At 35.2% G+C, this 27,975-nt stretch overlaps 2 protein-coding genes across 18 annotated transcripts in view; both read right to left on the reverse strand.

Moving 5' to 3' along the window:
* Positions 1-27,975, reverse strand: part of SELP (selectin P) — a 1,134,746-nt gene that overhangs the window by 312,030 nt on the left and 794,741 nt on the right. The gene's annotated exons all lie outside the window — the stretch shown is intronic.
* Positions 1-27,975, reverse strand: part of KIFAP3 (kinesin associated protein 3) — a 174,705-nt gene that overhangs the window by 56,508 nt on the left and 90,222 nt on the right. For all 6 annotated transcript variants that reach the window (XM_019821595.3, XM_011290890.4, XM_045049120.1 and 3 more), the window contains 5 exons: positions 14,032-14,132; positions 6,332-6,440; positions 4,752-4,864; positions 4,061-4,226; positions 3,304-3,429 (listed from right to left, as the gene is read on the reverse strand). In XM_019821595.3, the coding sequence (XP_019677154.1) occupies positions 3,304-3,429; positions 4,061-4,226; positions 4,752-4,864; positions 6,332-6,440; positions 14,032-14,132 (615 nt within the window). The remainder of the gene's footprint in view (positions 1-3,303; positions 3,430-4,060; positions 4,227-4,751; positions 4,865-6,331; positions 6,441-14,031; positions 14,133-27,975) is intronic.

The following is a 27,975-nucleotide window of genomic DNA, read 5'->3' on the forward strand; positions in this document are numbered from 1 at the left end:
CCGACTGAGCCACCCAGGCACCCCAAGAGGTAATATTCTTGAATAATGTTAACAACATTAAATTTTATTTATTGTCATGAAATAAGTTATTTTAGTTTTAATGTAACTGATTATATAAATAGTAAAAGGAATGTTGCATATCATAAGCTAATTAATGTTTAATATTATATAAAGAATAGTTTAATAGGTTAGCTGATATCCACTGATTAATATATAATGGCAAAAGCAAATACTTATAGAAATCTAATTTTTTAGGTACTGGTTATGAAATTTCATTTATTAATAGTTTTGTATCAACTCCTGGCATTTGTTCAATGATACCTGTTAGACACAGGTTTACAGGTCAACAGAGCATTAGCTATTTGTGTAGAATAAAGTGCGGGACCCTTAAAGTCCAATCTGTTCCAAAGGATTTCCCTCACTAACTTGCCAATGTGCCACTCTCCCAGACTACTTGGGCTAAAATTCTACTAATTACTCTCTCGGTATACAGTATCCCCTTACTTGACCACAAGGGTTTTAATAGAATTATGTCAGGTGTACAACAGTGATTCAACAATTCTATGTATCACTCAATACTCACCATGGTAAGTGTAGTCACCACCTGACATCATAAATTATTATAGTATTATTGACTATATTCCCAGAAATCCATGTATTTCTTAAAAAGAGAAGCATATAGCCTCTGTTCATGATAACCTCATGGCAGAGAACATTAAGACACAGTAAGACACTGTGAGCTGGCTCTGTCAGCTTGCCTTGTACATGTCTCAGCTCCCTCAATCATAATCAAGGGGGAACAGCAATTCAAGAAAACCAGTCATTCTGTTTCAGATTTCTCCAGCTCATCACAAAATCTTCATTCTCACTCTGCCAACTACATTGTCTTCATTTACACCTCCCAACCACCTAGTCTCTCTTTTAATTGTTTCTCATTTGGAAAACTCCTGGCTGGGCGAAGGGTGGACCAAAGTAAATGTAAAAAAAAAAAAAAAAAAAATATATATATATATATATATATATACACACACACACACACACACACACATATATATGTATATGTATATATATGTGTGTATATATATATGTATATGTGTATATATGTATATGTGTATATAAATACATGTATATACACATATACATATATGTATATATATACATACATATATATACATATATATATATACACACACACACACACACAACGTGTAGGAACACTTCAAAATATGGAGGTATTATCTCTAGATGACCTATTAAATGCATTATGTTAAAGAATTTATAAATCAAACTTAAAAATTCAAAAGAGAGAAATGGGCAAAAGACTTAAATAGGTATTTAACTTTATTAGCCATAACTAACTGGCCAATAAACACAAACAGATACTCAATTATTAGTCATTAGGGAAATGCAAATTAAAACCACCACTCTGAAGGCTACAATTAAACAGACTGATATTGCCCAGACATGGAGGTGATGCAGAACAACTGGAACTTTTGCACATTGCTGGTGGGACTGAAAACTGACTCAACTACTTTGAAAAACAGATTGGCATTATTTACTCAAGCTAAACTTATGTAGACTCTATGACCTAACAATTCTACTCCTAGTCATATGTCCAAAAGGAATGAATACATATATTCATCAAATGAAAAGTTTAAGAATGTTCATAGAAGCAATATTTATAATAGCCCTTCTCCTATCAAAAAAAAAAAAAACCCAAAAAGCCACCCTATCGTTTGCCAATAGTAGAAAGGATAAACAGTCGTATATTTGCAGAGCAATGAGAAGAAACACACTTCTTTTTTTTTTTTTTTTTAATTTTTTTTTTCAACGTTTATTTATTTTTGGGACAGAGAGAGACAGAGCATGAACGGGGGAGGGGCAGAGAGAGAGGGAGACACAGAATCGGAAACAGGCTCCAGGCTCTGAGCCATCAGCCCAGAGCCCGACGCGGGGCTCGAACTCACGGACCGCGAGATCGTGACCTGGCTGAAGTCGGATGCTTAACCGACTGCGCCACCCAGGCGCCCCAGAAACACACTTCTTAACACAACATAGATGAATCTCACTTTATAACGTATGACCAAAAAACCCTGGATTCTACTTATATAAAGCTCAGCACCAGGCAAAAGTAATCTACATGTGACAAAAGAAAGGATAGACACCAGTTTGGAGAGGGTGATAATGACTGGGAAATGGCAGAAAAGGGACTTCTAGGGTGATGGTGATATTTTATTTCCTCATGTGAGTGGAAGTAACATGGGTGTGCCCATTTTGAAAATTCATCGAGCTCTATTTTTGTATTTTTCTTGTTATACTTCAAAAAAATCTATGAAAAATAATACAAAATGCAGATTTATTATACCTGGCAGGAAAGCCTGAGATTAGAATGTTATTTTAGGCTTCCCATACCTTTCAAAATCCCTACCTTAAAGCCCTAACCTAAATGTGACTCTAATTTGGAGACAGGTCTATAAGGAAGTAATTAAGGTTAAATGAGGTCATAAGGGTGGAGTCCTGATCCCACAGGATTAGTATCCCTTAAGAAGAGATACCAGAGCACTGTGTGTGTGCTCGCTCTTGCTAGCTCACACTCTCTGCCCTGTGAGGATGTGACGACACACCAAGAAGGCGGCCTTCTGGAAGTCAGGAAGAAAGGCCTCACCAGGAACCAAATTGGCTGATACTTGGATCCTGGACTTCCCAGCCTCCAGAACTATGAGAAAATAAATTTATTTGTTTAGGCAATCCAGTCTATGGTATTTTGTTATGGAAGCCTGAGTAGACTAACACAGAGTCCTAGAGAACTTGACGCTAATAGAATAATATTAGATTCAGTTAGATTTTGTATGCAGTGTGGAAAACAATGAACCCTGGCTCCTTAAAAGCAATATGAAGTTAAGGGAAAAATTCCATCTACGCCTCATTGCCCTATTCTGTAACCATAGCCACCGTGGCTAATTGAATTAAAATTAAATACAAAATTCAAGATCTCAGTCCCAATAGCCACATCTCAAGTACTCAACAGCCACATGTGTTGGACAGTGCAAATAGAGAACATTTTCTTCACCACGGAATGTTTAGAGGACATTGGACCTAGAAGGGAATAGGATGCTTCCAAATGAACCTTCCTGATTAGAAATCAAGACATTAAAAAAAGATAGGAGATCCAATTCAATCAACACAAAGCTCAACAGAAGGGCAGAATATTAGTATTTCATGATTGCAGATCTTTTATATTTAAAAATGTAAATAGCCTGTTCATATATTAACAAAAGTAAATTGAAACAAATTATAATTTACCATTTAGCAATTCAATGAGTGCAGGGATTATCCCAGATTTGGCTAGCAATGCAGCACAAGAGTCATCCATAGATACAGTTCCAATCATTATAACCACTTCTAAAACAAGGTCATCTTCTGCAGCACCTAATAAAGTCAAACCACAGAAAGTTTTCATTGAAATGTCTTGATCCAAATCCATTTATACTGCCAAAACTTCAATGCACAGAGAATATACTGTAAGCTATTAAATCAGTTCTTATGAATCCTTAACATGCTTATAACTTTGTCCTTTCTTCCCATTTCTATGCTCAATGAAGAAGATAGTTCATAACAGTAAGGGAGGGCAGCACTGAAGTGATAACACCTCTCTGAAAATGTAAATGAATGACAATATAAATACAGAAAACCGAAGAGTCATTTGAATGGCTCAAAGAACTTTGTGTGTTCACAGGTATGCATGCATGCAAAGAGGATATGGTATTTGGTAATTTTTAAAAGGCAGGATAAAAAAATAAGCAGGGTAGGGAAAGGAAACCAATATTAAGATAACACGTTTTTAGGAAAAAGAGTACATACATCTAACAGGAGACCTAGTGATCACCTTTCTGGGAGGAAGAAACTAGAACTAGAGCTGAAAGTTGAGGTGTGGGAAGAAAACACATTACCTAGTATAATAATGGTCACAAAATACTGCTCTGGCAGTTGCTCTCAGCCGCAACAGAAAGAAATAGAAATAACTTAATGATTATGCAAAATGGAAATACTTAGCACAGACCTGGTTTTAGTTTATCCTTGAGGTATGGGACCAACTTGTACTCCTTAAGAACCAATTCCCAGTCTAAGTCTGGAATGGTCAAATTTGCAAGAGTTCCCAGACATTCAATCACAAACTCCTCTTCCTCATCATTAGAGATCTGGGCTGCAAGGTCCCCAACATAATCCTAAATAAAACAGAATTTTAATACAAATTTAAAATATGATTTCTGCAGAAGAACCAATCTAATAATGTAATCCACAGGAAGAAAAAGTAAGTATCAAATGTGATTCTCTTGTTTTAATAATCTTGAGCCAAATTGCTATAGGAATCATTGGTTTAAAGTTTATTATATATTTTTTTAGTTACCTCTATACCCAAAGTGGGGCTCAAACTCACAACCCTGAGATCAAGAGTTGCATACTCTTCCAACTGGGCCAGCCAGGTGCCTCAGGAGTCACTTGTTTAAAAGGCAAGACAAGTAGAGTGAGGACAGAAGTGTTAGGGGTTGGGATCATACAGTGAAAACAACTCTAAAATTGAGCATGGGATTTCTGGAAGCTAAACTTACAAGAAAGTTTAGAACAAAAGAACCAACTTGGGTCATGAGTTAATATTGATAAGAGCTCAGTAAGAGTTTTATTTCCAAATGTAGGACTTTAAAGCTTCAATTCTCAGGCTGTTTTAATAGAAAGAAAGAAACTATACTCACAATAAATAAATTTTTAGTTGGTCCATCATGCTGGGAAATGTTCCTAATCATTTTCATCAGCAATGGATCCTTAAACTTCAGAGCCCTCTTCATGAGCATCTTTAGCCCATTTCCTGCAAAAAACCAGAAAACTCCTCCAATAGAATTAAGGTTCATTTAAGTTTAATAAAATTTGTTTAGTTTACAGTTCTCAAAAAAACCCCAATTTACATACAGTAAAATGCCTGAATCTTAAGTGTACAATAGATTAATTTTGATTAAATGTGTGCCCCTGGGTAATTCATACCCATATCAAGATACAGACATTTCCATTCATTCCAGAAAGGGTCCCTTCTCAATTTTCGTCCCCAAATGTAATCACTTTACTTCTCCTTTTCCTCTTCCTCCTATTTTCCTTCTTTCTTCTTTAAAAAAAAATTTTTTTTTTAATGTTTTTATTTATTTTTGAGACAGAGAGAGACAGAGTATGAGCAGGGGTGGGGCAGAGAGACGGAGACATAGAATCTGAAGCAGGCTCCAGGCTCTGAGCTGTCAGCACAGACCTTGATGCGGGGCTCAAACTCACGGACCGTGAGATCATGACCTGAGCCAAGTCGGACACTTAACCGACTGAGCCACCCAGGCGCCCCTTCTCTTTCTTCTTTTCAAACATAGATTAATTTTACCTGCTGTAGAATTTCATATACATGGTATCACACAGTATGTGCTCTTCTGTGTATGGAATATGCACCACAAATTTTAAAAATGTAAATGCTTTTTGAAATGTATCCTAAGAACATAAAAATCGAAATATGAAGTTTCAGAGAAAGGAAACTACTGCAACATGGTTTGCTTCAGAAAAGAAGTGGCAACAAACTAAATATCCAAAATAGCTGATTAAACTATAGAAAATCCTTTAAAGGATTATTTTGCCACTATTGGCAATTATTTTATATAAAATATCTAATCACATGGAATGAGATTCAAGATATAACTTAAAAAAATGTCACCATATATAGATACAAAAACCAAATTTTATCTTAAAAATCTGCAGAAGCATTGTACCAAAATTTTACCTATGATTATCTCTGGATAGTGGAAGAAAAGATTTTAATTTTTTCCTATTTGCTCACTTATCCCTTAAAAAAACAAAAAACAGAAAACAAATATGTATACTTTCCAAATAAGAAAAAAACTATTGAGCAGATTCTGAAATATCATAATGCACGACAAGCTATTTTACAAAGGTATTATAGAAACAAATATCTGATACATTTTTATTGTTATTATCTTACACTGTAACAGATTGTTTTGCAAATAAAAAGTTTTGTGTCATCTAGAAATGTTTTTAAAAATGAAATTTAATTAAGGTAACTAAACCCTGGTTTATAAAATATTACTAAAGGTAAGTATTTCTACTCATGATATAAGAGTATTTGTTCTGAATCTATCTGACCTTTAAAGATTAAAGCTATAATTTTTAAAACTACTTAAAAATAGGATTTACACAGCTACTGTAATTCTTAATTCCTTGTTTCTTTTCCAGAACTTGCCAGTTGCCATATGATTAAAGGTTATCTATGAAGCTCAAAGGCACTAACCTTCACAGATAAGCTGTACATTCCTTTTGTTAGCAGCAAGATTAATGCAGAAAGAAATGAGTTCCAAGTCAATTCGTTCATCTGAACATTCAAACAGCATCTTCATTAACTAGCAAAAAGCACATGGAATATTTTATTCAAAAAACCACACAAAAAAGCATCAAAAACACCAGATGTATTTTATTACAATGTATTATCTTAGATTCTGTGATGGGAATAATATAATACATTTCAACATATAAGTGGTAAGCTCTCACTATGGACTACTGAATGAATAAATGGTTGACGAACTACTAGATGTTCGGGATTAGATGTAAACTACTGAGTACAATGGAAAATACAGGAGGAATATTAGATACAGCCTTTGCATTTAAGGAATTTAAAATATTATGTAGAAGTAGAGCATTCTGAGCAAAAAAAAAAAATAGCTTGTGCAAAGGATACAAGGTAAGAAAGAAGAAAAGAAGGCAAGCACGGCTGGGAGTGCGTGAAATAGTGTTCAGATATAAGAAGGTAAAAGCCAAATCATGCAGGGTCTTGAAGTACATGTTAAAGATTTGGGGCTTCATTGTAAAGATAATAGGAAGCCATTAAAGGCTTCTAAGTAAGTAAAATGGCAGGATAAGATCTGTGTTTCAAAAAGGTCTGGCCAGTGTGGAAAACAGACTGAAACAGAGTGAGAAAATGTAGGAAAACCATCTAGGAGCCTAGAGGAAAAGTCCAGGTAAGATGATGACTCTTGGACTACATGGGGCCACGGGGATGGAGATAAAAGGACGGATTAAAGCTGTGTTTAGGAATGAGAATCAAAATGGGATTTAATAACTGACTAGATGTTGGGGTTAAGGGAGAGGAAGGGTCAAAGATGACTCCCAGGTTTCTGCACTGAGCACCAACATGGACAGTGGTGTCCACATTTACCAAACAGGAGAAACTAGAGTAGGAAGACTTTAAAGGGAAGACAGTCATTTTGGTTTTAGATGTGTTGAGTTTAATAAGCTGCCTATGTGATAGTGTGGTACAGATATTCAGTAGAAGTTATAAATGCAACCCTGAGTTTATAAGAAATGTTTGCACCGGAGATTTAGGAATTGTTACATATGGTTGATTACTGAAGCTCCAGGCTGGATCCAATCATATGGGCATGGGTATAAAATGAGAAAAGAACTCTACTTAATGATAAAAGAAAGAGAAGGTGGGTCTGAAAGGCAACAGACAGAAAAGCAGAAATCTAGGAAAAGGTAGGCTACCTATGCCATCTATCTGTAATCCAGATTTGTCATGATGAAAGATGGTTGCTATAATAAAGGAGAAATGAACTTTATGCTATAGTTTTTAGAGGCTAGTCTTCTATGACTGGTAAATCAGCAGATTAACTGAGTGTATACTATGTAAAGACATTTTTCTCTAAGTCAAATGGCTAAGACATAGGAAAGTCAGTCCTAAAGTTTGTTACCTAACAATTTCTTATGTTTTGCCTCAGGGCACTACAATACAATACCTTTTTAGATCAACATGCCCTTGTGAATCCAACACAGCACTGTATATACAGGAAGTGAATAATAGCTATTTGTTGACTGGTTAGACCCTCTTCTGTTAAATCTTGTTTTAATTATTCTCTTAGTAAATTTCAGATAAGTTTCAAAAAGGATGTATGGTCAACATACAAAAATCAATTGTATTCCTATGTGCTAGCAGTGAACAACTGGAAACCAAAATTAACACAGATCACTTACAAGTGCTCCAAAAAATTATACCTAAGTAAGTACAATTCTAACAAAACTATACTTATATATATGCTGAAAACTACAAAACACTGTAACAGGTGAGTAGTTAGCAATATATCATGCCTTTTTCCAGAGGGCAGCTCTTTAACCACAAATGTTGCTACTAATGGAATCTTTAGATAAGGAATCATTAACACTTAATAATATTATAGAACAAAAAAATTCTATGGCAAAACTAAAATAATCTTAATCTATTGGATATACATTTAATAGATTTTGCTACCTATCTATATGTTAATTGCCAATTAAAAGTACAAATCAATAAAAATGTATGTGATAATCCTTGAATTAGTATGTTTTTCATACTCTAATTAAAAATTTACTATAGATTTCTTCCAAATTTTTACTGATGTAAGAAACTTCTTTATAATAACAAAAATCTGTTACAAAAGCAAATTATCTGTTGCTATTTACTTGAAATTGACCTTGTAGTATGAAAATTGCCCTTGCAAATGGGGTTAGAGGTGATCTATTAGAAGCTGAGGGGTTTTGTTTGCTTTTGGTAATTTCTATGTTAAATCCTGTGGTGAAGTAATCAGGGGCTAGATTTTTAAAAAATAATGCACAGTTTGAAATCTTATCCAACTACTCCCCCCAAAATCAAGAGAAATTAGGACTAAATGTGAATGAAATGTATCATGATATAGAATTAGTTTTTCATAATAGGAAAGAGAAACACTTCAATTTTAATTAAAGCATTCACATTTTAAAATAATAGTTTCCTTCAAACTCCATGGGCAACATTATGTCTCTAATTTGATTGCTACCCCTGGCACTTCAAAAGTAAGTGTAATTGCTGACAACTAGGAAATATTAAAACTAGATTTGTTCTGTTTTAACTATGTCCATTGTCATCTTTTACTAATTTAACAGGAAAGCACTAAAAGGGCTTCAGCCTGTGCAATGAAGAGGCAATAGTGCTCAATCAGACAGGTCCCATATTGAGTATCAGATACCAAAGACTCAAGACTGAAATCACTGTGTCTAGACTCTCTGGCACCTGACTTCACTTATTTACCAGTGACCAGAGGCCAACCCCCACAGCTCTCTGAATTCACATACACCTCTACTACCCCCATCCCCCCACCCAAACATCTTTGAATGATTATGGCAGAACTTTGCATGCCTCAGGAATCTCTTCTGACTGGCTACTCCCTAACTGTGCTGTTTGAAGTGATGCTCTGGTTTCTGAACTTCAGCAGATAATGGCAGGCAGGAGCAAAGGGGGCTGTCAGAAAGGACGTTTACCAGCATTCAGCTAAAAAGAAGCATGTAGATCAAAGAGGGGCCAAATAGGACAACTGTGGTAGAAAACATGTGGATCGCTATGAAGATTCTTACATACTGTTCCAGGGTAAAATATTAAATAACGCCATGACATCATTACCTAAACATGCACTTTGATTGGCCATTCTAATACCAATAAATACTTTTATAAGCATCTGGATGGCATTTACACCTATTTAAACAAAACATGCATCTTAGAGGTCTAAATAACAATGAACTGTTAATGTGTACTTTTAACTATTATTAGAATACAACTATTAACTCCTGGTTATCCCCAAGAATGCTTACCTGAAACAATTCACCCACTGAGACCATTAAGATCATCTATAAAGCCAGACTAGCCCTGGACCCCAAATTTTGCAGAATGGTGACATAATAGGGAAAAAAATTACAATATATTGGGTAATTAGAGGCACTAAAGTACAAAAGAAGAAAAGCAATATAATACTGGGAGAGATTATGAGGCATATTGAACATATAAGCACCTACTCTGAGTATTAAATAATTTACAAAAAGTCTAATTACAGGTTTATCTTATAAAATGCATATAAGGCAGTATTTAAAATGGACAGTGAATGGATCCAAAATAATGTGAATGATTTGATATTTTACTAAGAGTACCGTATTTTTGTATAGTCTTTTATGGTTTATAAAGCTCCTTTACATAAATATCTAATGTAATTAAAGAACAAGACCATATTCCACCTTTTTTTTTTGCATTAAAATGAATATGGGTGACTAATGAACCACTGCTTTCCTTCTTTCAAGGTTATTTTAGGCTTTTCATTTATAATGCTTGACATTCTTCTTTTTTTTTTTTTTTAAGAGAGAGCAGGGGAGAGGGGCAGAGGGGGAATGGGAGAAGGAGGGAGGGAGAGAGAGAGAAAGAGTGAGAGAGTGAGAGAGTGAGAGAGAGAGAGAGAGAGAGAGAGAGAGAGAGAGAGAGAATGAATCTCAAGCAGGCTCCACGCTCAGCACAGGGCCCGACACAGGGCTCGATCCCATGACCCTGGAATCATAACCTGAGCCAAAATCAAGAGTCAGATGCTCAACTGACTGGGCCACCCAGGCGCTCCTTGACAGTCTTTACTAAACAAATATTAATGTGCATAATTTCAAAGTTAACCAAGTATTACATTAATTCTAAGATCCAAACATTACATATAGCTTTATTTAATAAGTACAATCAGCTGCTGTCACAAAGTTTTTTTCTTTTGTTTTGTTTTGTTTTAAGGATTTTATTTTTAAGTAATCTCCACATCCACCATGGGGCTCAAACTCACAACCCAGAGATCAAGAATCACACACCCTACCCATTGAGCCAGCCAGGTGCCCCAGCCAATAGTTTAAAGCTTTGCTATATTTAAAAACATTACTCTGAGCAGCCTCTACCTCTGAAAGGAGTATCTTTTTAACTTAGGAAGGAAGCTTGGAAATTGCAATTTAATCCCAGACTTGCTTTCCACAATTCTGTTATCCGATAATGCATGTCGCACTGGGTGGCAATCAAGCCATGTCAACTTTTCCATAACTATTTCAAAATTGAGCCTTATAAGTCATAGGCTGGATAGCATGTTAGGACCAAATATATGTGAGAGTGCCATTTGGTTTCTCAAAATATGGCTTCATACTAAAAAGCTTCAGGATGTTTATGATGTAATTTGGTAACATCACCTCACCGTTCCTATAAGGGTTGAATTTTATTAAAAAAATAAAAAATACTGACTACTAAATAGGTTTTGGAAGGTTTTGTTTATGAAATATAGTTCATAAATGTTCTGAAATGTTCTGAAAACCCCACTGCAGAAACGTTTGAGTTAAAAATCATTAGTCAAGAAAACATGCATGAATATTGTTCTTGAAAAGGTATGGGAGAATTTTCTACATACAAAGTTTTCAAGTGCAGTGATAATACTTTTCAGAAATGACCTAAAGAGGCTCTTACTTCCAATTCTTTATTTAAAATAAAGTTTTATGTCTTATGGTTGAGATTATATATTCTAAAAGAGGATAACTCCAATTTGAAGACTCACCAAGAGTAAGTTTTCCATCTCTTTTTATTTTACATTTATTTCTTTTTTATTTAATGTTTTTTTTCTTTAAGTCTAATCTGGATAAAAACAGTCAATCTAGGCAAGAATACTATTCTTCTTTGGCTGCTTTCCAATTCATATCCTGTAGTCAATGAAGTTCTGACACTGAATGGGATTGGAAAAGGAACACCCTTTGAAACTGCAAAGCAGAAACCCTTGGAACATATGGAGTGAGACTGTAGTAAATCACCTGTAATCTCCCTTTGACATGGCTACTCTTTTATTGAAAACTTGTTTGACAAAGAATTTGATTACACTCTGCACTGGCTACACTTCTGACATATGTTATCTCTATAAGAAGCCTTGCCTTGTTAGATAAGATATGCTCTATATTCTTTGAAGAATGTCTATTTCCTATAAACATAATTAGTTTATCCTCTTGATATAAAAGGCTAAGAAATTACCCTTAAGAGTTTATCCGTTTTTTAATTGCATGTAGATAAAGTGTTAAAATTCTGGAATAGCAAATTCAATTTTAGAACTATCTCACTAATTTGGGATGAATGAAAAGATTGTCAGTAAGAATAAAAAGAGAAATTATGGCTGACTTTTTTACTATACATTAATTAATTCTCAAGTAATATACATTTAATAACTTTTATCAGCTTAATGGGGAATTGCCTAGCAGGAGTCTTAAGAGGAAATACTTTTCTAAGTGTGACTTACTATTCATACTCTTCTAAAGTGTTGGGTTTTTGTTTTTTTGTTTTGTATATAGATTTAATCTTTATTTATTTTTGAGAGAGAGAGAGAGAGCATGAGCAGGGAAGGGGGAGGGAGAGAGGGAGAGGGAGAGAGAGAGAGACACACACACACAGAATCCAAAGCAGGCTCTGGGGTCTGAGCTGTCAGCACAGAGCCCAATGCGGGGCTCAAACTCACAAACTGTGAGATCATGATCTGAGCCGAAGTCGAATGCTTAACTGACTGAGCCACCCAGGTGCCCCCTAAAGTGTTTTTTAAAATGTTATTTTTATTGTTTGCCATACACCCTGCAAGTTTGCTTTTTCCATTTTAGGAAACCATTTTATAAAAAATAATGTAATATTTAAAACTGGCCCAACCAGTGTTCCAATCATCAGATATTCAAATTAGTGGAGCTCAGTTTAATAAAGATTGATGGCAAAATAGTGATTCTGTGAATGTATATTCCCTAAGAGCAAAATATGTATAATATGTACAGAATCTCTATCCTTATAACATAGTCCATGCAAAAAAAAAAAAAAAAAAAAAATCACTGAACTACTTCAAGATAAAAAGGCCTAACATATGAAATATATCAAGCAACTGAGTCATAGCAAAATCTTTCTTAAAGATAAAAGAATTTTGATAAATCATTTAAAATCACTGAACATAAACCAAATGAACAGGCAAAGTTAGGAAATACTAGCAATATGACAAAGAATTAAAATAGTTATTTCATATATTAATACTAAAAATATTAACGTGCCAATGGAAAAATTGGCAAAGGACATGAATAAATAATTTGTAAATTTTTTCTATACACACACACACACACACACACACAAATTACTCAGCCATAAAAAAGAATGAAATCTTGCCATTTGCAACAACATGGATAGAGCCAGAGAGTATAATGCTAAGAGCAGTCAGAGAAAGACAAATATTATATGATTTCACTCATATGTGAAATTTAAGAAACAAAACAAATGTGCAAAGGAAAAACAAAAGAGACAGAGAGACTCTTAATTATAGAGAACTGATGGTTACTAGAGGGAAGGTGGGTGGGTGGATGGGTGAAATAGGTGATAGGGATTAAGGAGTGCACTTGTGATGAGCACTGGGTGTATATGGAAGTACTGAATTACTACTGTATATCTGAAGCCAATAAAACACTTTACATTAACTATACTGGAATTAAAATAAAATTTAAAAAAAGGAAAAAAGTGACATGCTAGTTGGAAATACAAACATGCCTTCTTAGAAGAAAATATGTCAAATACACAAGTGTTTGTACCTTTTGACTTAGTAATTCTACTTTTAGGAACTTAAACTAAAGAAAAACACAGGGATGTGGATAAGCATTTATATACCATGATATTTATTCCACCTTATTTCATCTGTTTACCTAAGTTTACTTACATCTGTTTTTATGTGATAAACTGGAAAAAACACACAATTTAACAATAATTAAATAATGATACATTTAAGCAACAGAATATCATATAACTATGAGAAATAATTTTTGAAGACTGTTCAATGACATGGGAGAATACATTGTGACCTAGTAAGTAAATAAAGTAATATATAATTACATACTGTATATAATCTCAATATGTTATTTTTTAACTCTGTAGAAGGAAATATACCAAAATGTTAAATGGTTATCTCTGAGTTTGGGATAACAAAGTTATTTTCATTTTTATACTGCTCCCTATTTTCCAATTTTCTATCACAAACTCATGTTTAAGAGGGAATTTTTTTTAGGGAAAAATGTATCTGGAAAATCAAGAGAAGAAAATGGAAAATACCTATTTTTTTAATGCTTTTAAAAAACACTTAAACCACTTACCTGTGGTATACAGTCAGTGTATGCAAACATTGATTTAAAGCGATCATCCATGCTAATGTGGTAAAGAACACACATTGCTATTTGTTTGTAGTTTTCATTACCTGGGAGTAAGAAATCAGGAACATGATTAAATCATGGATATAATTAATTTTTTTGGTATAACACACTCAAATTAATACATTAAGACTTTTAACCTCCTGAATCAAATGCTTATACACCTCTAATTTAGAAAATATTTTGACCTCCCTATTTCAATTTTAAAGTCTAAAATATACTGTCTGTGAAATATCATTAATTTCCAAGAGACAACGTGCATTTTGCAAAAAGAAAATCAACCACAAACCAAAGAATTTATTGTTTTCAGTAGCCTACTGTGAACCAGATTGGATCACTGGCATCCTCACCCTGATGTTCCATGAAAATATGTGATTAACACAGCTCCTAACAGTGAGGATATAAGAAAAATAGCGAACAGAAAGTATATTTAATTCTTATGAGTCAGAAACTGGAAAAATAATCTAAATGATAAAAGAAGTACAGTAATATTTATAACATTAAAAAAATACATGACTATAAAACGCTAAGGCCTACAAATAGACTAAGGACCGCCTCAGTACTGAGGCCTAATACACCTCAAAACTGAGAAAGAGAAACAAATGATATATCATAGATTGAACAATAAAATGGGATTCTATGTATCATGCAGTCCTTCTTGCCTTCAGATAGGTCATATTTTAAGGTCCTATTTATGATCTCTAAGTCAGTGACAGAACTAGAATTAGAAAACTTGTCTAACTAAAAAGTTTTATCAAGAAACAATATCCTTTTTGAAAATTCTAGGCTATGAGAAATACTTGAAGATATGTGGAATTTAAAAGAATCAAGTAGGTAAGTGAATTTAATTGATAAATAATATATGAAGATTTTAAAAGTTTAAACATGGAGGATAAACTTAGCACCTTTATCCTTGTGTCTACCATACCACAAAATTACTAAAATATGTAGTGTTTTTTAAAATTCTGTTTTAGATTCTTATTGAATTTTTTGATATATTAGGCATATCTTTCCAGATGGTTAGAAATTCTTAGACCATGTGAACTTTGGTACTCTCACAAGGCTTAGTAGAACACATGGTAGTTTCTTATTAAATATCCACTGACTGATTTTAATATTTAAAGAGCATAGTGATTATAGTTAACAATCCTGTATTGTATATATTTGAAAGTTACTGACAGTAAACCTTGAAAGTTCTAACCACACACCCACACCCATCCACACCCCCCCCCCAACACACACACACAGTTAACTGTGTGAGGTGACAGATGTGTTAACTAACCTTACTGTGGTAATTATTTTTCAATATATACATATGTCAAATCATTACATCACATACATTAAACTTATATCATGTTATATGTCATTTAGATCTCAATAAAGCTGGAAAACAAGGAGCAGTGTTACATTAAAAAACCAGAGGTTGGGGTGTTAAGGAATCTACTCCTGAAATCATTGTTGCACTATATGCTAACTAATTTGGATGGAAATTAAATGAATGAATGAATGAATGAATGAATGAATAAATAATAATAAATAAATAAATAGACTAGCATGTCCACTGGGTTATTATTTTTTTTAATATTTTAATTTATTTAATTATATCCAAGTTAGTTAGCTTATAGTGCAACAGTGATGTCAGGGGTATGGGTTATTATTTATAACTGAAAATTTGAAAATAATCTAGATAACCAACATTTAGAAAATCATAAAATAAATGGTTATATGCTTAGGTAATATTATCTAAACATTATGCAATTATTATGCTTTGCATGTTATAATTATATAACATTATATAAATATTAAAAATCATTTTTAAGGATGCCTGGCTTGCTCAGTTGGTGTAGCATGTGATTCTTGATCTTGAACTCCATGGTGGGTGTAGAGATTAGTTAAAAATAAAATATTTAAAAAAATAAAAAAAAAATCAGAGGCTAAAACAGAAGAAATAAACACATTTATTCAAAGACAGAAATTACTAACTTCTACAAGAGCTTCAGATTTGAGGCAAATATTTTAAAAGTTATAGGAGATCTTTTACAAGTAAATAAAAAAATATAGCGACTAGCTCTAATTCTTTGTTTTCCTTGAGCTTATATGTTACATAAAAATATATCACGTGGTGGGACACCTGAGTGGCTCAGTCACTTAGGCATCTGACTCCTAACTTCGGCTCAGGTCATGATATGGTTCATGAGTTTGAGCCCTTTGTTGGGTTCTGTGCTGACAACGCAGAGCCTGCTTGGGATTCTCTTTCTCCCTCTCCCTCTGCCCCTCCTCTGCTTGTGCTCTCAAAATAAAATAAACATTAATATATATATATATATATATATATATATATATATAGAGAGAGAGAGAGAGAGAGAGAGAGAGAGAGAGAACAAAATGAATCTTCAAAACAATAATCTGTCAAGTAAATATTATCCCTATGCTTCAGATGAGGAACTTAATGCTTAGAGAAAAATATATATTTGCTACACGGCCTTGTAAATGAGCAGGGATTTAAACTCTGATTCTAAAATCTTCACCAGGTTATGTTACAATAACACTCAAATACTTTTGTAATTGATAAGATGAAATGGCCTTCTAATACTGGGTATGAAAGACTGATCTATACTGATAGACATATGACAGAATAAAACACATTTTTGAAATACTTTTTTAAAAGCTGGATTTCTGCATCTTTCAAAATAGTTTGGTTAAAGCCTGTTTCCTTCGGCTTTCAATATCAGCATAAAAATGACTCCCTGGGATAAAACAAACAAAAAAAATCCATTCCTTATCTGATGAATACATACTAGTATACATTTTCATTTTAACTAAAAATCTGTGAATTCACTAACTCAACCACTTGGAACACAACACATGCAGAAACTACATTTTATATGTGAAATAACACTTATTTTATCTCATGTTTTATGTCTGTTTCTCTATAGCATTATAGTTTATAGAAAATTTGCAGAATAAAGAGTGCAGGAGAAATCATTTTGGGTAAATTTCAGGTCCTTTCTACTATTTGAAAAATGTCACTACACAATCTTTGGAGAAGACAGACGCTGAATTCAAAAGATAAGCTCTAAGGATAATGACCCTAGGCTTAGATGAAAAGGTGAGATATAAGAACAGAGGAGAAAGTACACTTAATCTGAAGATGAAGACTAGTAAATTCAGAAACACAAGTTAGCTGTAGAAAATATATACACTAAGTATTTAGGGGTAAGAATTCTACTTGGAAGATGTGAGGCAAAAATTGTGAAATTACTCCAAAATGAGAAAAGTATAGACAAATTGGGTATACCATCAATTCCAACATTTTGTTCTTGGGATCAAAGCAAATATAGAAATAGAAAATACAGAATCTATAGAAATATAGAAATCTATAGAAATAGAAAATATAGAAATATAGAAATAGAAAAGATTCACAGATACTACTAAAGCATATTTTCCCACTGTGGAAGGCATGCATTTACACTTATTCTAGTATAAAACACACCTGTCATAGGCAAACAAATCTTTGTACAAATTTTCTTTTTTTTTTAATGTTTGTTTATTTTGAGAGAGTGTGCACCCACACGCATGACGGTAGGAAAGGGGCAGAGAGAGAGAGAGGGAAAGAGAGAATCCCAAGCAGGTTCCACATTGTCAGTGTAGAACCTGAGGTGGGGCTCAATCTCACCAATTGTGAGATCATGACCTGAGCCGAAATCGAGTCATATTCTTAAACATCTGAGCCACCCAGGTGTCCCTGTACAGGTTTTCTAATACGTAGGTTAAAAGAGAAGAAATCTGGGGCGCCTGGGTGGCTTAGCTGGTTAAGCATCTGACTTCAGCTCATGGTTCGTGAGTTTGAACCCCAGCTCAGGGCCTGGAGCCTGCTTTGGATTCTGTGTCTCCCCTTCTCTCTCTCTGCCCGCCTCTCTTTCTCTCTCTCTCCCTCTCTCTCTCTCTCTCTCTCTCTCAAAAATAAACATTAAAAAAATTTTTTTTTAAAGTGAAAAATTCCAACTTTATTCTCCAAGGAGGAGGGTATCCTTATGGTTCACAGTATTTAGCTTTTTTTTGTAGGTATTGAGATATTTTTAAATCTTTTCAAGTAGGGTCCTTCAGCAAACTTTCATATTTTTTTAATTTTAATTTTTTAATGTTTATTTTTGAGAGAGAGAGAGACAGAGTGTGAGTGGGCTGGGGCAGAAAGAGAGGGAGACACAGAATCTGAAGCAGGCTCCAGGCTCTGAGCTGTCAGCACAGAGCCTGATGCGGGACTCGAACTCAGGAGCCACAAGATCATGGCCTGAGCCGAAGTCAGATGCTTAACCGACAGAGCCACGCAGGCACCCCAACAAACTTTCATATTCTGAAGGCAAATCTCTTTTTCCCTGCTATTCCAGTTTCTTTCTATATGTTGTTCAGCTGTGGGTATGTTCTAATCCTACTTAACTTTTACAAAATATTTTTTTTAACAAAATATTATTTGAAGATATTTTCTCTATGTAGTGGGTTCACTGAAAAGTAGGATTCCAAAGCACACAACTTGGTAAATGGTAAAAGAAACAAAGAATCAATAACCAATAAAAAGATTCTTCAAGATCAAAGTACCTCACCAAACAAATTAGAATTCAATGTGGAAACAGGAATAAAATGGTCCATGCTTGAGGAGAGTCTATTGCTGGTGTCAATGAAAAGAATTCTAAGAACTGTTCTAAGGTGGTACATCATTCATATAAGATGAGAGAAAAGATTCACTTTTAAGAGATCTGTACTCGATAAGATAGGTAACAAGGAAGCTCCTTTAGAGCTAATGATAATACACACTGATAATATAATTTATATAATGGTAATATATCCTAAGGATAAATCAAAGATATAGGATACGTGATAGAATAGGAAGCCTGGAGTAGAGTCCTAAAATTATAATAATTTCTGAAAAGCAGATGAATCACATATGTAAGAAACAGATCTCAGATATGACAATAACTTATTTTTTTTTCACAACATAACTAAATATCTAGTTTCAAGAAACAGAAAGATTCATTCTTCAGCCAGTCCTGCGTCTGCTCTTGTGTGCTGTCTCTTCTCCTCTCTCCACACTCGTGGCCCAAGGTGAAAACTCCTTGCAGCTCTCTAATGCCTTCCTAATTCTTCTCTATTGTGACCCACTATTAAGAAAAAAACAACAAAACACCTCTGAACATGTCCCCAGTTCCCATCATCTTCCCCCCCCCCCCCCCCCCGTAATATGTACCTAAAATGCTAATCATGCCCCAATGCATGCTGAAAACTGAAGGCCTGCGGTGGAATCTCCAGGGAAGCAGTGCTGTCCTGAAAGCCTGGCAGACAGCCAATCTTTTTAGAACTGTAGTTGTTTGAGAAAAGGGGAAAGAGAAAGGGTTAAGCCAACAGTGATACTGTTCCTACTGTATGTTAGGCATATGTTTTCTCGTTCACCCTGTGAGGAGGTAGATCCTATCTTTGATTTGGAGATGAGGCAATGATATTCATTAAGGTTATGAATCCTTCCAAAGGAGACACCACCATGAATCTGAGACTCAAATCTAGATGGGACTACAAAGCCTGCTTGTGGGCTTCCTGTTATTATCATTATCCCTTACTGACATAGTACAGGAAGGAGATGAAATTAGAAGGGACTCTATGAGACCTGGGAGTCTTAGAGAAGACAGTGGGAAGGTGGCCGAAGAGGGGAAGAGAAGATGAAATGCACAACAACAACCAGTTGTTTACTGGAAGACCTGTGCCCAGATACAGTAGGTTCTGAAGGGCCAAAGAAGTTCCTGACAGGGACAAAAGGAATTATCCCCCCAGTAGTTTGGGGGACTAGATCTTCAGCAGTTCTGAAGCTCAGTTTCACTAAACTGGACCAGAGCTACCATCAGGCAGTGTTTGAGTTTATGAAAAAACACAAGGTGCTACAGAAGCTTAAAAGATGAGTGGCCCTGGTAGCATAACACTGTGGTTCAGAGCTCGGGCTCTGACAGCCTGGGTTCAATCTGTGACTCCTGCACCTGAGATAGAGCCTGTGAGTGTTATTTAAACTCTCCGTGCTTCAATTTCTTCATCAGCGGAATCGATACAACAACTGTACCTAACTCAAAGGGTTGTTACGTAAGGATTAGTTAAGAGAATTCTGGTAAAGCAATTAGTAGTACTGAGTCTGACACAGTAATAAACCAATTCAATACATATCATTTCTTACTATAATTATTATGTGAACAAGAATGTATTTTTCTCTTTTACCAACAGAACAGTACTATCGTGTGCCCCTAACACACACGGTGGGTTTTTCTCTTTTCAAGATCGGATCATAGTCAGAAATAAAGCAGGCCTGAGAAGCAGCGGAGATTTCTCCAAGATGAGCTAGGCAGGGTCCAGAGGTATATTCTGAGCCTGCAGCTAAGCCACTTGTCCTTCTATTCAGTCACTTTCCCGTAAAGCTTTACTATTCCCAAAGTATGGGCTGAAGAGAGTTACCTTACTACAAGACTCCACTAAGTGACCCCTATCTGATAGGAGCCCTTCATCATTCTCTCATTCTTACAGGGTTATAAATTCCTTAATAAGAGTGCAACTTGAGAAAAGAACATAATCAAAATACAGATTCAGTACACATTCATCCACCACTACCACAAACACACTGTGAATCTCTCACCCCTCTTTAATGCTTCTGCATCTGCAATAGAACTTAAACTCAGTCTTGGAGTAGGAAACTATACAGGTGATCGGCTACCAAGAAGATGAAAGGACTCAGGCAGAAGTCTAAGAACACTGCAGACAAAGCTCACAATTAGCTACATTACTTATTTACCTTCAAGTGGCATGTCCCATGCTTCCCCCCTTGTTTAGGCCGAGCACAACTGAACAAAAGAAACTGAAATATGACAGGCATTACACCAGAGGTATTCTTTTTCCTTGAGAAAAGTGGGAAAGGAGGTGATGACAGATCTAAGGGACTATAATATTGTACTCACAGGTCAATATAACACAAGTTGCTGATATGTCTTCTGGTTTTGTCTGGGTAAATGTTCCCTGGAACCCAATCACGTGATTTACAAATACCTATAAATTTGATTTTCAGGGCACCTGGGTGGCTCAGCTGGTTAAGTGTCCAACTTTGGTTCAGGTCATGGTCTCACGGTTCATGGGTTCGAGCCCCACATCGGGCTCTGCGCTGTCAGCTGTCAGAACCCCCTTTGGATTCTCTTCCTCTCTCTCTGCCCCTCCCCCACTCACATGCTCATGGACTCTCTTTCTCAAAAATAAACAAACATTAAAAAAAATTGATTTTCTGGGGCACCTGGGTGGCTCAGTCAGTTAAGCATCTGACTTTGACTCAGGTCATGATCTCGGGTCCATGAGTTCTAAGCCCTGCGTTAGGCTCTGGATGCTGACAGCTCAGAGCCTGGAGCCTGCTTTGGATTCTGTGTTTTTCCCTCTCTCTTCCCCCCCCCCCCCCGCCATGCTTGTTCGCTCTCTCTCTCAAAAACAAATAAACATCAAAAACTTTTTAAAAAATTGATTTTCTTCATTTTTTTTGTATTTTTTAGGGAATTTAAAAATACAGAAACTGACATTTGCCCTTTAACTCAGAAAAAAGATGTAAATATTCTATACATGATCTTCTAACCCATGTTAGCTTGACGATTCTAATTCACATCTTATTGCTGCAAATCACATATTTCCTTTCTCTACTAAAGAACTGCAATATATGAATGAAGATTGCAATATATTACAGTATATAACCGTAATTATTCACTGAAGCATTAATTATTATATAAATGATTAGGTGCTTGATGAAAATACAGCCTATAACTTCATGGCATCTAGCAGATATTCTGACAGCTGTAAAAAAGGGACACAGTATTTTAGGACAAAAGTGCATACCCGGAGTGGGAAGATGTCTGGAAATAACCTAAATTCATCTCCTCAAACACAGCTGCACACAAAAAGTAATGGCTTTCTGGCAGTCAACATTTATTATTACTTAAAGGCTAATTTGCAGATCACATAGCAATAAACAGTCATTAAGAGAGATTAAATGGTCCAAGTAAAATTAAGAGCTTATCCTTCATTATAAGCTAATCATCTTCTTTGATTGGAAGAAAGGATATCAGAGTTTTTAAAAAATAAACCTCAAAAAAAATCTTGTATATCCTAAATGAATTTGGGGCTTGGGGGTATGATTTTCCCATAAGAATTCATGACTAAGAACCATAAACTGCAGCTAACCAGCTATGATTCCTCTACATCCTACAAATGGCAGGCATTTCAAAAGGGCTCCTTTAAGACTTACAGACATCAATTATTCCCAAGTAAAAACAGGCTGCCAATAGTCCGTATGCTGGCATAGCACCAAAGGCCCTGTGAATTTTGAGCAGAGCAGTGAAAAGACTGAATATTTTTGAGAACTAGGTCCTTAATGACTAGAGGTGGATTAGTCAAATCTGTTCAAGTAATAAGGCCAGGGTGGAAAAAAAATGGCCTAGTCATTATGATTCCTTTGGTATTTATGGTAATAAACATGAATCATGATGAACTCACTGGCCATTAAACGCAGAGGTCATAAGTACTTCGATAGGATTTCCACAGGAATTCACCGTTAATTAGCTGGATCATTATTTGAAAGTGTTAGTGAATTATCTTAGCAGTTGTGCAGCCATTCCCCCCAAATTGGTCATTCCCAGCTGAGGGCAGTTAATGCCTTAACAAACTGGTCATTAACTCCAGTAACTGATTTGTGGGAATTACTGCACTTATAAAGTACATTCAAGACTTTTTTTTCCTTTTTTAAAAAATCTGCAGCTGTAGTTCAGCTGGAGCAGCTGAAGGAGGAAAAAAAAACGTTCTCTGGACTGCTCTCATGATCGATTTTCTGCCAATTAAAGGGCAAACGCATGCTGATGGGTTTTGAATTTTAAAATGTCTTCAGTTTTTCATCTCCGAAGTGATTAGTAAAAACACCAGTTAGTTACTAATTTTGTAAGACACTTGGGATTTTCCATTCACAGTTCAGTCAAGCAGAAATATGAGTTTGAACACCAGAACTCAAAGCCAAATTTCCGCTTCTGCAGTAGACCCAGCCCAACACTTTGTAAAAACAGAGTGAGAACACAAGTTATGGGCCACATTATTAGCCAGATTCCCATTCTCTTTTGCACTCCATGTCTTCATTCAAAGTAGAAAACTCCCTTTGAAGTCACAAAGGCCCCAGGAGAAGATAAGATATATATGCTCAGTATGATCAGACAGCCTTAGTTTAAACTTGAATTTGAGGAGATCATTTTTAAGACTACAACTATACCGGACAGTCTCCTTTTTAGAATAGATTTGTTCACAGTATAAAGATTTGAGATGAATAGATAAAAACTAAGAGCTTTTAATCATGAGCTGAAGGGGGAACATTACAGAATGTAGGTTACAATGATCAGTATGAAAACAAGTGTAACAATAGTTTTGTGATACAGGGTTTCATGGATAAATGATTTTTGTGTCCAATGACTTGATATAAAAACTATAAAAAATTGAAATTGTAAAGCTACCAGTAAGCTCAACAGCTCAGTCACATTAAGACATATTCACTAAGTACTCTAAAATCAAATACTTTTGATGCATTTCCATTCATTTTATGTACAACCGCACATTCTGCCATATAGTTCATTTTTCAAATATTTGCAACATATTTTAATTATTTTATTACCTGGTCTATAGTGGCCTTTTATTATGTCTAAAGCATACTATAACAACTTATAATACACCCTACAAAATGTGCACTCTTGTGGTACCAACGATAGGGACCAAAACAAAGCCCTTAACAATGACTGCTTTCTAGCCTACAGGTCCACACCATTGACTTAATGTGCTTCGGTCAGCTTTTACCTTGTAGAAATGGAGACACCCCAGGCAATATTCACACACAGAGTATTGGAACCAGCTGGTGATAGAAGAATCCTAAGAAAAAAGGCTTCTTGATTTAATTGGGAAAACAGGAGGAAGCATAAATTTTACTGCCATTAATAACTTCAAGCAATCTTGATATGACTCTACCTCACCCTGACGGCTAAACATGTGCTTTTTGTTAAAGTGTTTGCCACATCTGACCCCTATTGTTTGCTCACTTGATCAGGTAAGAAAATGTAGGTTTATTTATAGGATAAATGAGGCCTATTAAAATTGAGAAACAGTGCAGTAGTCTATGAGGAGCTGCATACTGAAACAGATGTGTGAAATTCCATAACAGTTTTGTAATAAACAGGCCAAATGAAGTTATTTTAAAAAGTCTACTTTAAGTTTCTTAAACCATCATAAAGGCAACCTAGTTTTTAAAAACTGGAAAACACCTCCTAATTAGAAAACATTATTCTGACAATTTCCCACCAATTTTTAATAAACAGGCCAAAAAAATGTCGTGTACTACATATTACTCTCTCCACAAAATAAAGACGTGCTTTATTTCTTAATTTTAGGATCCTTTTGATAAAATAAAAATTAAGCCATTAATTATAATGAAAAATAATATTAGGGGGGACTTTCAAAGGTGTTCAGAACCTAACTGTTTCAATTTTCTTTTAAGGACATATGACAGAATGGTCAAAAGAAATAACCCTTAATTTTTAAGTGATCAAAGTTTAGAGTCCAACAGTCTCTGCTCTGGTGATCTCCCACAATAAGGGAAATCAGACTTGTCTCAACCGGAAGAAATCAAACATTTATCACTTAACTCTTGACCTGGTCTGACTTGCTACACGCTGATAAAATCTTTCTACAGCCTTGGAAAATGCCCTGAAACCCAGATTACCTAATGTAATCTAGACCAAGATGAATCAGGTGCCATTCCTACTCTCAAAACCATTCTGGGTCTACTCACAGAATGCAGAAACATTTATATCCATTTAGAACACCTTGGAAACCCTAATTTATCTTGCAGTGAAGACAATATGGTCCAGCAATGCTGTGACTGAAATTTGGGTCCTTTTTGAAATGATTCATGTGGAACTGTGAAACAGGCGTGACGATGTGCTACTGAATCTCAGAATCCTAATTTTCCTGCCATAACCAATAAAATTAGTTTCAGCACAAACCAGTCATGTAAATTAGCATGCTCACAACTTTCAAATTTGGAAGAGTCAAAAGTTATACAGCTAGAAATTTAAATCAAGATTTAAATTACAGACCAAACTTTCGCACTAGTTGTATGCAGTGCTATACATGTATCAATGACCTGATGCCTCTGGTGATTAAAGGGCAACTTGAAAAAGATGTCTGGGCTAGTTAACTTTTTTAGTTAACTTGCACAGAGATTCATAAATCACATGTGAATGTGCCTAATGCAAGTTAAGCACATGATGAATATTTATTGAGTGTGAGTTCGATCTTTAGCTATTACTATACTACTATATATATATTGAAAAGCTACCAACATCTCTAGGTAACACTACGAATTCCTCAGTTTTTTTAGGAAGCATTCTCCTGTCTGCTCATAAATGAACTAAAGAAGTATACCTAGGCAGGGTAATTTGTGATGCTGGATTCAACATTTGGGTTTTGGGCTTGTTTTTTTATTTTGTTTATTTTGTTTGCTTTTTGGTGGTTTTAAAAAGTTTCCATTTTAATTCCAGTTAGTTAAGGTACAGTGTTACATTAGTTTTAGGTCTACAATATAATGATTCAATACTTCCATACATCACCCTGTGCTCATCAGGACAAGTGCCCTCCTTAATCCCCATCACCTATTTTGCCCATCCCCCCACCCCCTTCCCTCTGATAATCATCAGTTGGATCTCTACAGTTGAGTTTGTTTCTTGATGTGTCTCTTATTTTTTTCCTTTTGTTTGTCTTGTTTCTTAAATTCCACATATGAGTGAAATCATATGGTATTTGTCTTTCTCTGACTGAATTATTTCGCTTAATATTATTATTATACTCTCTAGTTCCATCCATGTTGTTGCAAATGGCAAGATTTCATTCTTTTTTATGGTTGGAAAATATTCCACTGTGTGTGTGTGTGTGTGTGTGTGTGTGTGTGTGTGTGTGTGTGTGTGTGGTGTTTGTATATGTGTGTATATCTTCTTTATCCATTCATCAATCAATGGACACTTGGACTACTTCTGTATCTCAGCTATTGTAAATAATGCTGCTATAAACATAGAGGTGCATGTATGGGCTTTTGAATACTTTAAAAGAACAGCATGCTAATCTAAGATCAAACCTGTCTTTTCATCTATTTGAATAGTGCTTCTCAAACTACCTGTGGTTTAGGGTCAAGTTTTTATTTTTCCTCCCATGTGTCAGAGACCAACACTTTTATAAATTATACTGAAAACAAAATTAAAGAAAATATATGCAACACAGAAGTTCAAAAAATGTATTATACTCAGCAGACATAATATTATATACATAAGTTGCTGTAAATTGTCTAAACTCTGATTCTTAATTTCTGGATTTACTCATTTCAGACAAGTAAAAAACGGTTTATGAATGTGCATTGGTTGGTGGACCATACTTTGAGTTATCACTGTATTAGAAGATTCCTGCCTTGAATCACAAAATTCACTGAAGATATCTGTACCATATAAGTGAAATCCAAGTGCTATTTCAAGGTTTACAAAAAACCCCCTATAACCAGGCATAGAATAGTCAAAACTATGAGGTAAGAAGACTTTTTACTGTGCTCATCTTTTTTCATTTAGGGACCATTAACCCTCAAACCTTCCCTTCCTTTTCTTCCATCTTATCATAACTAACGTTTGTATAAGGCCTTTTAGTTATGAAATAAATAGATATCAATTCTCTCATCAGAGTTGCAAAACAATCCCGTGGGATGGATTTTCTAAACAGGACAAAAGGCTCACACCTATTGACTTGCCTAATGTCACCCAACCAATAAGGGGTGAAGGGAAGGAAGGAGACTCAAGCTCAGTTCTTTTAATGGTCATTCCTTTCATGTGCTCCTTTCATACATTAATCCATCCAACCACCTACCAGATATTTTCTGAGAACTTACAATGTGCTAGACATTGTTGTAGGCACTGGAAATGTAGGAGTGAATGAGACTGATACAAATCCGTATTTTCATGCAGCTTATAGTCTTTGGGACCCAATGGGAATGGTGGTGATTGTGGGTGTGTGGTGAAGACAATAAACAAGATAATTACATGAAAGATAGATCATGTGGTGATTAAGTGCTATGAATAAAAATAAAAGGAAAAAGAGAATAACCTGAGAGCAAAGCCCTTTCATGAGGGAATGAACTGTGCAAACAACTAGAAAAGGACATGCTAGGCAGAAGGAACAGGAAGTGTCAAAGTCATGAGGTAGCTGTGTCATTACTGGGTTCAAGGAGTAGCACGGAGGCCAATGAGTTTTCAGCAGATAGAACAAAAACAAGAGTACTAGAAGATGTAGTTACAGAGGTAAGGAGCTGACAGAGAACATATAAATGCTTGTAGGCCATTGTTAGGACTTTGGTTCTTCTCTGGATGGGAAGTCATTGAAGATTTCTGAGCAGAGAAATGACACGATTTAACTCAAATTTTAACGTGATCACTCTGTGTGCTGTGTTAAGGAGAGAATGTGGGGCAAGGGTAGAAGCACAAAGACGAGTTAGGATGCTACTGTATTAAGCCAGGAAAGAGAAGATGGGGCTGGCAACAGGGTGGTAGCAGCTATGTTTTGAAGACAGAGCTGACTGCCCAGACAGACTGGATGGAGGGTAAGAGGGAAAAAGAGAAATTAAGGAGAACTTCCCCAGTTTTGGCTGGTTAATTACAAAGTTTCCATTTCATGGAGAGAGAAAAGACTGAAAACAGTGGAAATTATCTATCTTTCTGTTTATATTGGGGAGTCGTCCATATAGGCAGAGTATTTAAACAGAATGGATGA

This window comes from Felis catus, chromosome F1, assembly GCF_018350175.1.
Source record: "Felis catus isolate Fca126 chromosome F1, F.catus_Fca126_mat1.0, whole genome shotgun sequence".
In the NCBI taxonomy this organism is placed as follows: Eukaryota; Metazoa; Chordata; class Mammalia; order Carnivora; family Felidae; genus Felis; species Felis catus.